This window comes from Borostomias antarcticus (genome assembly GCF_949987555.1).
Source record: "Borostomias antarcticus genome assembly, chromosome: 4".
Classification (NCBI taxonomy): domain Eukaryota; kingdom Metazoa; phylum Chordata; class Actinopteri; order Stomiiformes; family Stomiidae; genus Borostomias; species Borostomias antarcticus.
Genome location: NC_140237.1, coordinates 5509028 through 5528477, shown reverse-complemented (window position 1 = coordinate 5528477; position 19450 = coordinate 5509028). Strand labels below are relative to the sequence as shown.

The following is a 19450-nucleotide window of genomic DNA, read 5'->3' as shown; positions in this document are numbered from 1 at the left end:
AGATGAGCATCAACTGGACAATACTAACAGATGAGCATCAACTGGACAATACTAACAGATGAGCATTAACTGGACAATACTAACAGATGAGCATCAACTGATGACAATACTAACAGATAAGCATTAACTGGACAATACTAACAGATAAGCATTAACTGGACAATACTAACAGAAGAGCATTAACTGGTGACAATACTGACCGAAATGGATGCACACAGCGCATCACTAAGACCTCTAGGTATTAAACATCGGTGGTGAAGGGGGTTGACTTGATTACACAATTTCCAACCCGTCACTTTACGAAGTGATCTCAAATATCGAAGTGGTCTCAAATATAGAAGTGATCTCAAATATAGAAGTGATCTCAAATATAGAAGTGATCTCAAATATAGAAGTGATCTTAAATATAGAAGTGATCTTAAATATAGAAGTGATCTCAAATATAGAAGTGATCTTAAATATAGAAGTGATCTCAAATATAGAAGTGATCTCAAATATAGAAGTGATCTCAAATATAGAAGTGATCTTAAATACAGGCCTGCCGCTCTGTAATGTGTTACCGTCATCCTCACCATTGCAGGTGTGAGTGAGAAAAGGGCATCTGATGAGAACATGGAGGCTGTGGATCCCTAAACTCACCTGTACCAGAATCCTGGGCCTCTGGGAGGAGGGGAAGGGGACTTTGTGCATGAACTGGGAGATGTGCCTGGAGGAGGAGCAATTAGAAGGATGAGAGACCACAAATAACCGTGAGGGGGAGCCGAATCTGTCATCACATCCTGGCGCGGGGAAGACTCAGGAGCCGCTGTGGAACACCGGATAGCATGAATCCTCCTGAGACCTGAACAGCCCCTATCCTAGCTGGGTACATGAGACCTGAACAGCCCCTATCCTAGCTGGGTACATGAGACCTGAACAGCCCCTGTCCTAGCTGGGTACATGAGGTACATGAGACCTGAACAGCCCCTATCCTAGCTGGGTACATGAGACCTGAACAGCCCCTATCCTAGCTGGGTACATGAGACCTGAACAGCCCCTATCCTAGCTGGGTACATGAGACCTGAACAGCCCCTATCCTAGCTGGGTACATGAGACCTGAACAGCCCCTATCCTAGCTGGGTACATGAGACCTGAACAGCCCCTATCCTAGCTGGGTACATGAGACCTGAACAGCCCCTATCCTAGCTGGGTACATGAGGTACATGAGACCTGAACAGCCCCTATCCTAGCTGGGTACATGAGGTACATGAGACCTGAACAGCCCCTATCCTAGCTGGGTACATGAGACCTGAACAGCCCCTATCCTAGCTGGGTACATGAGACCTGAACAGCCCCTATCCTAGCTGGGTACATGAGACCTGAACAGCCCCTATCCTAGCTGGGTACATGAGACCTGAACAGCCCCTATCCTAGCTGGGTACATGTGGATACATACTGGAGGATAGAGCCTGCTGTTTCTGACTGATCATACACACAGTCTATCTGGAAAGATATCCAGTTGTAAAGTGGAATGAGAAAACTCGGTTAGGAAGATTAGGAAGACACGTTTTAACAACCGATAACCTTCCTAACAACCAATAACGTCTCCTCAAACAAGCACAGCATTCAGAAGTAGGAAGTGGGCGGCTCACTTCTCGATGGGCAGGACGTGCGGGCCGGAGATGGAGTAGCGGTAGAGGAAGGTCAGGAACTTGCGGAAGGCGTCGAAGAAGGGCCAGTGGGAGAGCAGGCAGACACACTTGTTGGTGTGGACCGAGTGGGGGGTGGGGGTGGGGGAGGGGGCGGGGCCCTGCAGGCCAAGCTGAGCGCGCTGCGCGTCTGTCAGACGCTCCTGGGGGAGGGGCTCGTAGAACTGGATGGCTGCACCGTACACCTGGTGAACACACACACACACAAGAGCACACACACGCACGCAGGCACACACACACACACGCGCACGCACACGCACGCAGGCACACACACGCACGCATGAATCAAGAGAAAGAGTTGGCCTGTATGTCTCAGATAATGGATTTATATAACCCTCTAATACCAGCGCTGGAATTCAGCCTGCTCCATTTCACAATAAATTCCAGTCGAGCGCACAGTCCTAGAAGTCTCTGTTTTCCTATCTGCATCCTTTCTGATACCTGGAAACATGGCTGCTCTCATGGGCAGATCAAACACACTGTTTTCAAAGTGAGCCACGCTCTGTTGACAGAGTGAGAGGAAATATGCCAGAGCCTCACCAATCCCTCTGACCTTCCCAAGAAAGCACGCCTCGGCTTACAACAGACACACTGCTCTCAGCAGAAATATGCCAATCCACACACACTTGCGAACCCGCACGCACTCAGAGACGCAGGGTGGGGTTCACCCAAGAGTCAGCCGAACCAGACATGGGGTAGCACGCCAGCCCCCATCGCTGGACTCTAACCCCGCTGTGTTTAGCTCTCTGACTGGAACGAGCGCTGCTATCTAAACACAGAAGGGCTTTGGGGTTGTTTGTTTTCATTCAGGATGGGTTTTCACCACATATCTCAGAGATATTGGAGGAGGCTTCTGAGGGACAGTGCATTCTCTGAAACACCGCCCAGTGGGCAGCTGTGCTAGGCTATATCTGTGCCCGTTCCATTCTTGTGTTTACAGTGTGTGTTTACAGTGTGTGTGTGTGTGTGTGTGTGTGTGTGTGTGTGTGTGTGTGTATGTACTGTATGTGTGTATGTGACCCATTTTCCATCTGGTGTGTACGTCATTGTGGTTTCCTTATGCCCCTTTATGGATGGTGGTGATTGGCTGTGGCCAGGTCAGCTGTGTTGCTGGAACAGGTTGTGAAAAGCAGCATGGTAGTTAACATGGTGAAGGCGACGTTGCCGTCTTAAAAGTGGGGTTTCTATGTGCCCTGCTATTGAATATAGCTAGATATCACTCATTGATAACTCTGTGTGTGTGTGTGTCTGTGTGTGTGTGTGCGTGCATGCATGTGTGTGTGTGTGCGTGCGTGCGTGCATGCATGCATGCATGTGTGTGTGTGTGTGTGTGTGCGTGTACAGTACGTGCATGCATGCGTGTGTGTGTGTTACCTTCTCCCCCGAGGCCCCAGTCAGGACGAAGGTGGAGAAGACAGGGAGGGAGTACTTGGTGGAGGCTGGCCAGCACTCGATGGTGGCCCCCATAGGCAGGCAGAAGAGGGGCACGGACTCAGGCAGAGGGAAGGACTCATAGTCCTCTTCTGGGTATCTGCTGAACAAGCCTGGACAACACAACCAGAGAGAGAGAGAGAGAGAGAGAGAGGGAGAGGGAGAGGCCACGGTTTAATAGAATAGCAAATGTGCAAAAATGTCTCCTGTAATTAACGATCAAAGTTCACAGATACATATCCCTTAGTGGTTGTTTAAAAAGTGCTGGGCAAATTAAATTTGTCATAATCACTGTCATTATGCACAACGCCAAGTAACCAATGTAGAGATGCACACAATGGGCTAGCTTTGTAATTAAACACGCACTTCCAGCTAATTAAACCTTAGCTGATTAGTCATCATCAATACACAAATGAGTTATACTTAATCATTAGTAATTAGGTTATTGTGTACTGTATGCTTGTTTAACTTGGCTGTTTGGGCTGGTGTTGAAAATAACATTGCATTCTCATAGCACAGGCTACTGGAACAGCAATTTATATTGATGAAAAAACAACAACAACTAAAAGCTGTTAGAGTACTTTTAGACCAACAACCGTCCTTATATCAGAGATAAAAACCTATTTACTTCACCAGTGATTTTGCTGTTGGCTGCTTTAAAGACCACCTACCTAGTTCCGTTCTGTCTGCTTAACTAAGAGCTCAAATTCTGACATCCGCCAGGAAAGGAGGGATTAAACTAGCCTGTTTCCAAAACTCAACATGAAGACGGCACACAAAGTTCTCTGGAACCAGAATGACGGTGTTTGGCGTCTAGTAGCTGATGCCGCCACAACATCCACTGAGGCCCAGATAAGATTGCTCCACACACATTGTGCAGCGATATCAGGCAGACGTGTCAAGTCTGGGGCAGCAGATACCCGCTCGGCTCACAATGCTCTGATAGAATAAGGACTCGGGTTGGGATTTTCTGTCAATGCTGTAGGTCAAAATATGATTTGTAAAATAGGCCTGATTAATTTGCCCTGTAAAATGTGCTGTTGGAATGACCCTGGGTTGGGTTCAGAGTGAGCTTCATACATGGAATGATGATGTTTGGGGCTTGGTTGATTCAACGTTGAGGTTTGGCCCCTGTCGAAGTAGTTCCAAGTTGTTATTTGGTATCAAAACAACCTTGAGACAAACAGTGCTGGATGGCAATCATAAACATCTCTGTTGTTAGGAATCTTATCTTCCTCATCTGGCAACACTCTGCCCATATGCACCCCATATATGAGAGAAGTCAGTGTTAATGACATTCCAATCACAGTTGAATAACTCTGATGGGAAGAATACTGGCATGCATGTGTTGAACCCAGAACCCAGTGTCTGAGACCTTAACGTGCCTGCACACGCCAACACATAGCAGTCTGTTCTCGTGGCCTATGAGGACATTCACCTGGGAGGATTCCATGGACTCCAACAGCCCAACACACCACCAGTTACTGGTCAAAAATCAACAGCAGTGGTCAACCGGTTGTTCAAGTTTATTACACTCTGAAATTCTTAGATGACTTTTTTTTCTCAAGTGCTAATTGTAGGTTTTCAGGAGAGACACTAGCAGACTGTCAACATCATCAACAACAGTGTGCTCATTGTTTGTGAATTGACAGACCTTTGACAGACAGGCATTTTAGATGTTTCATATCACCTCGAGTGTGCTGATGTTACTACAACAGACATTTGGGTCATGGAGGACATAGGCCAAAGAGGTCAACAATGTTTGGCTGCCAAGAAACCCAGGTAGAACAGTTTGTGATATCAGAATCCACAATGACAACTGGCAGCGTTCCTGCTTGTTGCCGTGCTGAAGCAGTGACATGGTACTGTATGGCCCTGCTGGTGTGTCTGCATAAAAACACCTCATATTCAAACACCACTCACCCGCTTTGTAGGCTATCATGTTGGTTTTTGCCACAGACTTCTTGTAGCACAAGTAGACGGAGGATCCCCACTGAAAACATGACAGACATAAGAGGATTATTCTAAGGCACAAGTCTACATGAATACTTTAAAGTCGCACTGAAACGGACGTTTGAGATCATTTAACTTCCATAATTTGACGTATTTCCGATGCAAACAAGCTATGAGGGTGGGACATATGTTTAGAGGAATTTGATTGGAACATTGTCAAGTAGACGGGTTTTAAGAACTTTAGACAGATTCGATAGAAGGATAGCGTTGATTGACGGGTGGATGTCGTGAGATTATTGGCCTAAAATCTAAGGTACCTGTTGTTGTCATTGCACGTGACCTACCATTTTCCAGGAAGTAAGAAATTATATACTTTGATAAGATTACAACAAAAGTAGAATTTTGTAAATTTTTTGGCATACATCGTTGAATAACCAAAATGGGACAGAATGCTTTTTTCATTTCAGTGCGACTTTAAGAGACCATTTACAGGTATCAGTTAGGTGGTGACGAAGATGATCTAAAAACTGAATGTCTATACAGCAACAACTGTGTGGGGACAATCAAGAATACTTTCATTTTATGTGGCAAAGTCAAGATTTCACTGCTTGTGTGAAACATGTTCAACCCAATGTTTCTGCTGGTAAGGTTTTGCCGTGGCGCCACCTTGCCACCACACCATACATTTGATACAAAAAATAATAATACAAATTAGGCTATATACTGTATATTAAAGTGTTTAATTAAAAATGTATAACTTTCTAAATATTTCTGCCTAAATGTGCTTTCAAAACCATGATAATGTCATGCCCGCATTTTTATTTTCAACAATAGCTGAATGCTGAATGCTGCTTTCTGTGCTCAACTCAAAAGACTGTGTGAAGGGAAGTTTTCTTCAGCGAGCCTATTACAAAATAATGTAGGCTAGTGTTTAACCAGTGTTAGAATTGGACCAAAATGTGCCGGTACCTAGCCTACTCCTCAATAGGGTACATACAGTAGCAGTGTAAAATATATGAATGTTTGTAATCAATAAGTGGACTCATACAGCGTAGAGCAAGATAACATTCCAGTAAGAAGTGCCAACAGCTCCTGCCCATCTCTGGCCTATTTGGTCTTATCATTCCCTGATGACAACTGGCGGATCCTAAAGCCTACATTTCCCAGATCGACATCCGACAATATTTGAAGAGGAACAGAAAGTAGAATGATGTTGAGAACAGTCAGGTAGGCTAGCCTATAGCTTCCCCCGGGCCAGTAAACTCTGTACGGGCCGATTAATGTAGAAATGTAGAATGTAAAAAAAGTACGATAAATATGTAACGTTATCTAAAAAATACAGTAAAGAATCACGATGTGGAGCTACACATGCACCTAGGCTATGTTTGAGCCGTATTGTCTGTCAGTCAGCAAGCATAATTTGTCAATGAGACGGCCCACACCAGAAGCGCGAGTACAACTTGCGAATCAGAACTGCGGTCACGCGATCTACACTTCAGATAATCGCGGTTGCGCTATCTCCGCTTCATCTCCCATTCCAATCCGACTGCGCATCTACTTCTCTTTTTACGGTAAAACATAAATATCCCATTGAATTCTGTATCGGCTTACCTTTACATTTCAATAAAGTGCTCAAATCAAATTGTTTTCAGCAAACTCCAAATGACCCTTGTTCAACACATCCTCCTGTACATCTGAGATGGATAAGTGTCATGAATTTGTACTGCAGCATTTTAAAATAATCTGATATTACAGTCATAACAATATCCCATTGAGTTCTATATAGGCTGACCTATACATTTACCTTTGACCTGACATTTACATTAGCACAGAAAGGTCAAATCAAATTGTTTTCAGAAACCAACACCGGATCCTTGTTCAACACATCCCCCTGTACCTCTGAGATGAGTTTCATGATTTTTTACTGCAGCATTTTTTAATAATCTGATATTACAGTCAGACAGGACCAGCACAGAGTGGAGGGGCAGGTGAGAGAGGAGAGGATAGAGGTTGTTGAGAGGAGAGCAGGAGAAGAGAGAGGAGAAGGAAGGAGACAGGAGAGAGTGAAGATGAGAGATTAGAAAGACAGTCTGATGATTGAGACTGTATGGGCATGCAGTTAAGCATCAATGGGCATCAAACATTATTTTTCATTAAATAAAACATTATCTATTATTCTCACCCCATAACTCAAAATTAAAGAAAGCATATTTCATGTAAACATGCTGTTTCAGTATACTTTTCTTTGTTATTTTCATTCTTTGAAAGTCACCAGAATACCGGAAACTAAGTCTCTGAAACTTTTTTCCCCCCAGACCCACGCTTTGGTATAGAAACGTTGGCGGTTTTGAGCTTGGCACCACCACACCAAGAGATCAGTTCCACAGGAAACAGTTTCAAGCGTTTAGTATAAGACTGTGTGCAGATTCAGAGGGTGGATTCCTGTCTCCCTCAGGTGTTTCCTGTTCCCCTTATACGTTCTTACAGTATATTACCATTACATCTCTCAACACATACTGCACACACACACACGCACACGCCTTCACAGTCTCTTGAGAGGACTGCCCACTTTGCCCAATGATAAAAACAGACCTCGCTGACACAGCACAGCAAGGACTTCTTTTTATAGTAGTGCAGCCAGCATGTGTGTGTGTGTGTGTGTGTGCCTAAACACATGCTTCTCAGAGAGAGGACCGGAACCATAACAAACACAGTAAGACGGTGAGTGGGCAGCTGGTGTTTTACAACGACACAAACACCAAGGAGAAAAACAGATGCATATTATGTGTAGGGGGAATTGTGTGGATCTGGTACACATCAAGAAGAAATGGAAGGCTTATGGATGAACAGAGACTACTAAGACAGAAAAACACATATATAGTTCTGCAATCTAATTATTACCCACAACTATGAGTGTGTTTTGTGAGACTTTGTTTGATAATTGGATGCACTCTCTGTTCTCTCGATGCCTCTTGCCAGCAGGGATGAAAAACAATCTCTTTGCAAAATATCCACAACAAACCACAGATGATGAGGCAGAATCTTGAACCACTGTTAGTTTGTCAGGGTCAAGGAATTCCTGCTCTTTCTATATGCTGCACTATATGTACATTTCTGCAAATGCCCAAAACGTAACACTTGGGGAAAAGAGTTGCAGGGTTTACTCCCAATCTGAACACTCACTTTCTCCCTCTTGAATGGGCCAAGACAGCAGTGTCTGTTTTTTGAGGTTCTTCTTGCAAGCTTAACAATGTGTCACATGACAAAGGATCTCTGTTCTGATTTCAATAAGAGCATTCTGTGACCTCTTGCTGTGCTGAATACCCCTACCCTGACCCACCAGGGCCTCGTTTATAATACACTAAGAATCCAGACTAAAAGTGTGCGTGAGCACAAAATGCCAAAATGGCGTGCGCACAAAAAAAATCTGATTTATAAAACCTGCACCCAATTTCTCGTTTATGAATCCCAGTCCACCTGGAAATGTGCACACATTGATCAGCTTCGTATCCCACCCTCTACACGCCCATAACTGCCTATAGATGATCAGCCTTGTATCTCACCCTCTACACGCCCATAACTGACTATAGATGATCAGCCTCGTATCTCACCCTCTACACGCCCATAACTGACTATAGATGATCAGCCTCGTATCTCACCCTCTACACGCCCATAACTGCCTATAGATGATCAGCCTCGTATCCCACCCTCTACACGCCCATAACTGCCTATAGATGATCAGCCTCGTATCCCACCCTCTACACGCCCATAACTGACTATAGATGATCAGCCTCGTATCCCACCCTCTACACGCCCATAACTGACTATAGATGGTCAGTGAACCGCCTCATCCATCCATTCATAAATGATGACTACCTTACGACAATGACGCTGATTCCTATTGTGAAACAGAGACAGCGTTGGTCTCAAAGTACAAATCCTGCTGTGGGTTCAAATCATAAGTACAGTACATGATGAAACTGTGGCGGGCGTGAGACTGAGGCTTTGAAAACTGCATCAGTTTAAATGCAATTTGTCCTACTGTTCCTTCAACGTCATAACTGACAAAGTATTGGTTAGAAGGTAGGCTAGATCATTTGGTTACATGTGTTGGTGGCTTTCAACAGGGTTTGTATTCCTAATTAAACCCAGCGGTTTGTTCGTCCTTGTGATCAACTAACTAATTTCTCTATTGTACAGATCCAATTAAATTCCCAAATTAAACTGTACAACATATTTGAGGGGTTCTTTTGCAAAAACAGATATCTCAGTTTGGATTATCCTAATCATGTTTGCCCATTATCTGCTGTGAGCAGAGCAGGTTTAAACAGTAGGCCTGCAACTACACAGATTTATTCATGGTGACCTTAGCAAAATCAACACTGACACTGACAACATAGCATATTCGTAAAAACATTCACACACCCTCATAATTATTCACAAGCAGTCAAACTTCTCAAGAGAATGAGCTGTCTGTCTGCGTGCTTCTGCATCAGGATTGCTGACATACCCATTCTACACCCTTACTATGAACCTTTAATAAACAACCTTTATATTGCTTTGCATCACCATCTGGGAACCTTCTGTTGGAAGCTGTTTGGAAAAGGGCTGGCACTTTCAAACATTTGGGAACCATCTGTCCATCACCGTCTATCACGTCTATCACCGCCTATCACCTTCTATCACCGTCTATCACCGTCTATCACCGTCTATCACCTTCTATCACCCTCTATCACCTTCCATCACCCTCTATCACCCTCTATCACCCTCTATCACCCTCTATCACCCTCTACCACCTTCTATCACCTTCTATCACCTTCTATCACCGTCTATCACCTTCTATCACCGTCTATCACCTATCACCCTCTTTCACCCTCTATCACCCTCTATCACCGTCTATTACCTTCTATCACCGTCTATCACCCTCTATCACCCTCTACCACCTTCTATCACCTTCTATCACCTTCTATCACCGTCTATCACCTTCTATCACCGTCTATCACCTATCACCCTCTTTCACCCTCTATCACCCTCTATCACCCTCTATCACCGTCTATTACCTTCTATCACCGTCTATCACCTATCACCCTCTATCACCCTCTATCACCTTCTATCACCTTCTATCACCCTCTATCACCCTCTATCACCCTCTATCACCCTCTATCACCGTCTATCACCTTCTATCACCGTCTATCACCGTCTATCACCTATCACCCTCTATCACCCTCTATCACCCTCTATCACCCTCCATCACCCTCCATCACCCTCCGTCACCCTCCGTCACCCTCCGTCACCTTCTGTCACCGTCTATCACCCTCTATCACCTTCTATCACCTTCTATCACCGTCTATCACCGTCTATCACCTTCTTTCACCGTCTACCACCGTCTATCACCGTCTATCACCATCTATCACCTTCTATCACCTTCTATCACCTTCTATCACCTACTATCACCTTCTATCACCTACTATCACCTTCTATCACCGTCTATCACCTTCTATCACCGTCTATCACCTTCTATCACCTTCTATCACCGTCTACCACCGTCTACCACCGTCTATCACCGTCTATCACCTTCTATCACCTTCTATCACCTTCTATCACCGTCTATCACCGTCTATCACCGTCTATCACCTTCTATCACCTACTATCACCGTCTATCACCTTCTATCACCTTCTATCACCTTCTATCACCGTCTATCACCGTCTATCACCTTCTATCACCTTCTATCACCGTCTATCACGTGCAAACTTCTGCTCCTCGCTGTCCCCTAAAACCGTCCAGCGTAGCTGTTTGTATTCCAAATTCCTCAAAACCAATGCTGATTGGCGAGATAATTTCCTGATCTGGCACAAATGGATCTCTATGGAGAGTATCCAGACTGATGTGCGAGAGCAACAGAACATGAGCTGGCGGAGTCAGGCCGGTCTCCCCAGGCTAGGACACCCCGGGGTCTCTCACCATGCTGCTGTTGAGGTTCTTGTCCACCTTGCAGAAGGTGTGCGGCGGTGTCTCCCCCTTGGCCGGGATGATGATGCAGATGTCGGTGACGGCCAGCGCTGCGTGGGGCTGGCTCTCGGGGGCGCGGCGGTACGTGATGTAGATGCGCTGGGAGGAGGTGCTGCTGATGTTGGCGGGCCGACCGGAGGGCGTGCTCTGGATGAGGTGGCAGCCCTGCTTCAGACGCTCCTTCCACTCAAACAGCACCCTGCGGAGGGACAGCAGCGGTCAGCCCTCAGACTGGGGAGGGACAGCAGACTGGGGAGGGACAGCAGTGGTCAGCCCTCAGACTGGGGTGGGACAGCAGACTGGGGAGGGACAGCAGTGGTCAGCCCTCAGACTGGGGAGGGACAGCAGACTGGGGAGGGACAGCAGTGGTCAGCCCTCAGACTGGGGAGGGACAGCCCCTCAGACTGAGGAGGGACAGCAGTGGTCAGCCCTCAGACTGGGGAGGGACAGCTCCTCAGACTGGGGAGGGACAGCAGTGGTCAGCCCTCAGACTGGGGAGGGACAGCAGACTGGGGAGGGACAGCAGTGGTCAGCCCTCAGACTGGGGAGGGACAGCAGACTGGGGAGGGACAGCAGTGGTCAGCCCTCAGACTGGGGAGGGACAGCAGACTGGGGAGGGACAGCAGTGGTCAGCCCTCAGACTGGGGAGGGACAGCCCCTCAGACTGAGGAGGGACAGCAGTGGTCAGCCCTCAGACTGGGGAGGGACAGCTCCTCAGACTGGGGAGGGACAGCAGTGGTCAGCCCTCAGACTGGGGAGGGACAGCAGACTGGGGAGGGACAGCAGTGGTCAGCCCTCAGACTGGGGAGGGACAGCCCCTCAGACTGAGGAGGGACAGCAGTGGTCAGCCCTCAGACTGGGGAGGGACAGCTCCTCAGACTGGGGAGGGACAGCAGACTGGGGAGGGACAGCAGTGGTCAGCCCTCAGACTGGGGAGGGACAGCTCCTCAGACTGGGGAGGGACAGCAGACTGGGGAGGGACAGCAGTGGTCAGCCCAGCAGAGCAGCAGGAACCAGGATGCACTGCTAGTTTGGCTAGCATTATTACCACTTAGTAGGGCTGCACAATTAATCATGAAGTAATCGAAATTGCGATTATGACCTCTGCGATTAACTAATCGCATTAATGTGATTAATAATTTTGCTTTGAATTGAGTGTGCTAGGACACGGACAAATCACAGGCGCTTATGCTGTCTGACCAATCACATGTGTTGCTGCTGAGTGCGCTGTGCGCAGCAATTTCACTGAGAAGACAGATAGCAGTAGGTCAAGACAAGTGTCACAAGAGTAGTGAGTAGTGAAAAAATGAGCGAACACGAGATCAGTGAGTTAGTAGCAAGAAAGGGATCAACGTCTGTGATTTGGGAGCATTTTGGTTATTATATACTAGTCTGGGGGTCCACCTTGGGCAAGTGGTAGTACCCCCTAGCCCCCCTACCTGGGGTTACAGGAAAAATCCCCTGATGACAAAACAACCAAAAGGAAGAGAGACCCGGCCCGGAGGAAGCCCGGGGCCCTCGTCTGGAGCCAGGCCCAGACGGAGGGCCCGCGTGCGAGCGCCTGGTGGCCGGGCTTACCACGGAGCCCGGCCGGGCCCAGCCCGAATAAGCAACGTGGAAGCACCATCTCCTCCTCCATCGTCCCGTGGACCCACCACCCGCGGGAGGAATTGTCGGGGTCGGGTGCGCTGCCAACTAGGTGGCGGTGAAGGCGGGAGGCACCGACGGACCGGACCCGGGAGGCAAAGGCTGGCTCTGGGGACATGGAACGTGACCTCGCTGGGGGGGAAGGAGCCGGAGCTTGTGAGGGAGGTGGAGCGATACCAATTGCACCTGGTGGGGTTAACCTCCACGCACAGCACAGGCGCCGGAACCAAACTCCTGGATAGGGGTTGGACCCTGTTCTTCTCCGGAGTTGCTCACGGTATGAGGTGTAAGGCAGGTGTGGCTATACTAGCTAGCCCCCAGCTGAGCGCCTCTGTGCTGGAGTTCACCCCAGTGGACGAGAGGGTCGCCTCCCTGCGCCTTAGGACTGTGGGGGGGGGGGGGGGGGGGGGGGCTCTGACTGTGGTTTGTGCTTATGCACCGAACAGCAGTTCAGAGTACTCGGCCTTCCTGCAGACCCTGAGTGGAGTTCTTTTGGGGGCTCCTGCAGGGGACTCCACTGTCCTACTGGGGGACTTCAATGCACACGTAGGCAATGATGGAGAAACTTGGAGGGGCTTGATTGGGAGGCATGGCCACCACGATCTGAACCCGAGTGGTGTTTTGTTGTTGGACTTCTGTGCTAGTCACGGTTTGTCCATAACAAACACCATGTTAGAACACAAGGATGCCCACAAGTACACCTGGCATCAGAACACCTTAGGCCGAAGGTCGATGATCGATTTCGTTATCGTATCATCTGATCTGAGGCCATGTGTTTTGGACACTCGGGTAAAGAGAGGAGCTGTCCACTGATCACCATCTGGTGGTGAGCTGGTTTCGATGGCGGGGAAAGCTTCTTGACAGACCTGGGAAACCCAAGCGTGTAGTGAGGGTGAACTGGGAACGTCTGGAGGAAGAGCCTGTCCGGAGAGATTTCAATTGCCACCTCCCTGTGGAGGTTGGGGACATCGAGCATGAGTGGTCGGTGTTCAAAGCCTCCATTGCTGAAGCTGCGGCTGGGAGCTGTGGCCTGAGGGCCATAGGTACCTCAAGGGGTGGTAACCCTCGGACACCGTGGTGGACAGCGGTGGTCAGGGAAGCCGTCCGACTGAAGAAGGAGGCCTTCCGGGGTATGTTAGCCCGGGAGACCCCAGAAACAGTTGCAGGGTATCGACTGGCCCGGAGGGCTGCGGCTTCGGACGTGACCAAGGCAAAGCAGCGGGTGTGGGAGGAGTTCGGAGAAACCATGGAGAAGGTTTCTGGCACCAAAGTGTTTCTGGAAGACCATCAGACACCTCAGGAAGTGAAAGCGGGGGACCATCCAGGGGTGGTGGTCCCAATATTCAAAAAAGGGGACCAGAGGGTGTGTGCGAATTATAGAGGCATCACATTACTCAGCCTCCCAGGGAAAGTTTACTCCAAGGTGCTGGAAAGGAGGGTCCGGCCGATAGTCGAACCTCAGATCGAAGAGGAACAATGCGGATTTCGTCCTGGTCGTGGAACCACCGATCAGCTCTTCACTCTCGCAACCTGTCTACATGTGTTTTGTGGACTTGGAGAAGGCTTACGACCGGGTCCCTCGAGAGGTCTTGTGGAGGGTTATGCGGGAGTATGGGGTGAGGGGATCCCTACTTAGGGCCATCCAATCCCTGTACACCCAGAGCGAGAGCTGTGTCCGGGTCCTCGGCAGTAAGTCGTCTTCCTTTCCGGTGGGGGTTGGCCTCCGCCAGGGCTGCGCTTTGTCACCAATCCTGTTTGTGATTTTCATGGACAGGATATCAAGGCGTAGCCGTGGGGAGGTGGGTTTGCAGTTCGGTGAGCTGGGGATCACGTCGCTGCTTTTTGCATGTGGTCCTGATGGCATCAGCTGCCTGCGACCTCCAGCACTCTTTGGATAGGTTCGCAACTGAGTGTGAAGCGGCTGGGATGAGAATAAGCACTTATAAATCTGAGGCCATGGTTCTCAGCAGGAAACCGGTGGCCTGTCCGCTCCGAGTAGGAAATGAGTCCTTACCCCAAGTGAAGGAGTTCAAGTATCTGGGGGTCTTGTTCCCGAGTGAGGGAACCATGGAGAGGGAGTTTGGCCGGAGAATCGGAGCAGCTGGTGCGGTTCTGCAGTCGCTTTACCGCACTGTTGTGACGAAAAGAGAGCTGAGCCAAAAGGCGAAGCTCTCGATCTACCGGTCTATCTTCGTCCCCACCCTCACCTATGGTCATGAAGGATGGGTCATGACCAAAAGAACGAGATCACGAATACAAGCGGCCGAAATGATGGTGATGATGTTTTCTCCGGAGGGTGGCTGGGGTCTCCCTGAGAGATTGGGTGAGAAGTTCAGTCATCCGGGAGTGATTCATTAATTAATATAAATTGATATTAATATTATATATTAAATATTAATCGCAATTATTAATCACAATTACCATTTTGAAGCAAATAATCGCAATTATTATCTTTTTTCATAATCGTGCAGCCCTACCACTTAGCATAACACATTTCCATTCATAAATTGGATTATTGCAAAAGGCTTTAATCAGCTCACAGCTAATATGGTACAGTAGTCAAAGTCTGCTCCAAGTTGAGGGTTTTGTTCCAGAAAAACAGTCCTGCTTTGGTGCTTAGTAATCCATTCTGCTATTACATTAGTACAAGAGGGAGCATTTCAGTGCAAGAACAATGACCTTTGATACATTATGCAGCTATGTCTAATATTCAACAGCAGGACCTTTCAAAGCTCGGAAAATGAGACCATTTCCCTTCGCCCAGCGGCAACGATGTGAAGAGCCGTATCCATGGTAACCACCCCACGCTGTTGGCTTTAGTGCCACATTTGGGTGTGAGTGGCGCTAATGGTGTGACCAAACTCTCACAGGAGTTTACTCAACTTTGGCCACACATTAGTCAGGGCCCTGGGAAAAACGCCATGCAAATCTGATATAAAAGTGGCTTCAATTGGAAACATGTTCTTTCATTTTTTCCGCACCCACAATAGCAGAAAATAGTGGTGCTACAGTAACAGAATTCCCCCTAAACGCAGACACTAACTGGGAACTAAATAGCTATATCGATGGTATGGCCATGAACGTTGAGAGTATGCTTCTAGTTCTTTTGAGATAAGTCACTGTCACACTGAGGGAACTGGATCAACAAACCTCAGTCTAATGTGTTGATCGCCTGGGGTTGGTGGTGAGTCATCCCAAAAGAATAAGCACACTCCCAAACTTTCTCTTCCACTTCCATCTGACCTAGTTTTGGCACTGGGGAATGACACATGCAACACACATTCTCATTCACACAGGCAAGCGCCAGCTACCAAACATGCTCACACACACACACACACACACACACACACACACACACACACACACACACACACACACACACACACACACACACACACACACACACACACACACACACACACACACACACACACACACACACACACACACAGACACACACACACACACTTCCAATCTGTCTCTAACAAAACACACACACACACACCACTGATTACTACCCCCCATAGTGCTGTCGGAAGCACAGGCTCTCTGGGTAAGCAGCAGATAAAGGCTCTGTGTAAAAGCACCTGATAAGCACTTGACTCTGCGTTGTCAGAGGCCAGCAGCAGCACACTTAGCGCTGTCCACACCTAACTCTCTCAGCCTGAGGTCAGAGGACAGACCAGAGGATGTGCCAGGTCCCAACACTGTTACTAGTCTGCACTGAAAACACACTTGTTCACCCAGGCCTTTGGCAGCTAGATTGGTTGTTCTTGTTGTTGTTGTTGATGTTTGTTCTTGTTGTTGTCTCTTGTCTGTTTATTGCTCTGATGTAAAGCGACCTTGGGTTTCATTAAAAGGCGCTATATAAATTAAAGTTATTATTCTCTCTTTCACTCACCCCAGGTCTGTGAGCGGCGGCTTGTCGAGGCCGCGCCGGTAACACAGGAAGATCTGCGGCGCCATCAGGCTCCCGTTGTTCAGGTCGGCCGACAGGCCGGAGGGGGTGGTGTCCACGCAGGTGTAGCCGGGCGGCACCTCCTCCCCCAGCGAGCGCAGCACCACGGCCACGTCGGTGATGGGCGCCTTGGGCTTGGCCGTCTTGTGGCAGACATCATCGAAGTGGATCTCCTGGTCCAGCGGCGTGGACGCATCTGTCAGGCCCGCCACCACAAAGTAGTCTGCTACGCGAGGGCCTTTGTCCTCCATCCTCTCCCATCCCCACCTGCTCTCTGTGGGGAGAGAGAAAGAGGGGAGGTGGAGAGAAACAGATCCATTATTTCCTCGGTGATCCTTGTCCTGAAATATTCTTTAATGTATAATATTCTTAAATATTATTAAACTTGCTTTTGAGAGCTACAGTAAATAGTCTTCTAACACCAACAGCGTTTGTGGGAATGAACACAGACAAAGGGAGAGAGAGACAACCATGAAAAGAGAGGAACAAAAGTAGAAGGAGAATACTGCAGAGACGGTGAACAACGGCAGACAGGGTCTACATGTGGCTGGCAGACGCTCAGCGCACTGTTGATCACATGGAACAGAGAGTGAGTAGACTACGCTAGGTAGACTGTCAAAGGAAGACTGCGCTTTCCTTCCTCTTGAGCATTCCAGACCAATTATATGCTATGCAGACATAAAGCCTGAAGATTATAAGGCTTGTGACATCTTGCCGCCTCTTAAAAAGCACAGTACATTTCCTCAGTCAAAACACAGAATGAAAAAGGCATGTTCAGGAGCGACGCATCACTGCTGGAATAGTTACAGCAGAGTGTGCAGCAACTGGTACTCAGCCGACTGGGTGTGGTGGAATAGACTCTTATTTCAGTATACATGTCTTTATTTTGCCTGGGTAACCAGATTCACAGCTGAACTCCTTGACACCGGAGCCCAGGGAAAACAGGCCGCCTCAATGGGCCTGAGAGCAGCTCAGGAGTCCTGTCATTCTTTTCTCCTCTCCTGTGCTTTCTACCGGGGTGCACACGGCCAGGGTTCCCTTCACGCATACCTGCTAATCTGACATTTTGATTCAGATTTGGCATGTTTCAAATACATCCCATTACCCTGGAGCAGCTCTAACTTCTGGAGACAGGCATTTTGACAAAAAAGCCATGTTTCTAACCAGACGTGTCCAGAGAATACTGTATCGTTTCTAACCAGACGTGTCCAGAGCAGACTGTATTGTTTCTAACCAGACGTGTCCAGAGCAGACTGTATTTAAGACCTTGTATTTTCAATTCCACACCCTCAGGGAATCTTGTTTTATTGGAAGCAGATTTCTAATCTGGGAGTCTCCGTTTGTCATATCCAAATAATTCAACTGTAAGCAATACAAAGACTGCAATTCCAGGCCAATGAGTTCAGAGGGTGTGGAAATTGCAGCCTAATTATCAGGGCGTGCTACAGTGTAGCTTAATGCGTTGGCTGTGGACTAACTTCAAGGATGGGAAAATTACAAGTCTGCAAAGTGAACTGGAAGAGGCTGCGAGACGAGTGCTAACTTCCCCCGCTAAAGCTCTGCTAACTGTTGTAACCTTCACATTAACTATAGCTGTGTGCCAGCGGGGTCATGGCAGGTCAATGAGTTTGTTTCACCACCTTCAAAACGACCTCCCACACCCATTCATCTCTCTCACTGTCTCTTCCCTCACCCATTCACTTCTCACTCCACTGTTTCTTCCCTCACCCATTCATCTCTCTCATTGTCTCTTCCCTCACCCATTCACTTCTCACTCCAGTCTCTTCCCTCACCCATTCACTTCTCACTCCACTGTCTATTCCCTCACCCATTCATCTCTCTCACTGTCTCTTCCCTCACCCATTCACTTCTCACTCCACTGTCTCTTCCCTCACCCATTCACCTCTCACTCCAGTCTCTTCCCTCACCCATTCACCTCTCACTCCACTGTCTCTTTCCTCGCCCATTCACCTCACTCCACTGTCTCTTCCCTCACCCATTCACCTCTCACTCCACTGTCTCTTCCCTCACCCATTCACCTCTCACTCCACTGTCTCTTCCCTCACCCATTCACTTCTCACCGCACTGTCTCTTCCCTCACCCATTCACCTCTTACTCCACTGTCTCTTCCCTCACCCATTCATCTCTCTCACTGTCTCTTCCCTCACCCATTCACTTCTCACTCCACTGTCTCGTCCCTCACCCATTCACCTCACTCCACTGTCTCTTCCCTCACCCATTCACCTCTCACTCCACTGTCTCTTCCCTCGCCCATTCACCTCACTCCACTGTCTCTTCCCTCACCCATTCACCGCTCACTCCACTGTCTCTTCCCTCACCCATTCACCTCTCACTGCACTGTCTCTTCCCTCACCCATTCACCTCTCACTGCACTGTCTCTTCCAACGGGGGAGAAAATGCTTGTTTACAGTGTACTGGCACTTCTTCCACTCCTATTGCAGATAGATCCTTCATAGTCACCTTCTCACTGTGAGAGTGTTGGTTGAAAGAGTTCATCCTTGGCCTTTTGTTTGAGGGATGAAGACCTATGTTTACAAAATTCCTCAAAATACCTGAGGCAGCTGAAGAAATTCCTACTTCCTGAAGCAGCAGAAGAAATTCGGACTACCAAAGAAAATGATGGTACTCTTCAACACCTCCATCATCTAGCCTATCCTCACCTCCTCCATCACCATCTGGTACTCCTTCGCTACAGCCAAGGACAGGGCCAGACTGCAGCGCGTCATCCCATCTGCCAAAGAG

The 19450-nt window shown here is 48.2% G+C and overlaps 1 protein-coding gene across 1 annotated transcript in view; it reads right to left on the bottom strand.

The window, feature by feature from the left end:
• The window catches only part of LOC311307928 (C-myc promoter-binding protein-like), a 115032-nt gene that overhangs the window by 80778 nt on the left and 14804 nt on the right, over nucleotides 1-19450 (bottom strand). Inside the window, 6 exon segments of the mRNA XM_084436824.1 lie at nucleotides 640-706; nucleotides 1632-1873; nucleotides 3063-3232; nucleotides 5043-5112; nucleotides 11035-11281; nucleotides 16631-16961. Of these exon segments, the coding sequence (XP_084292950.1) occupies nucleotides 640-706; nucleotides 1632-1873; nucleotides 3063-3232; nucleotides 5043-5112; nucleotides 11035-11281; nucleotides 16631-16938 (1104 nt within the window). The 5' untranslated portion in view covers nucleotides 16939-16961.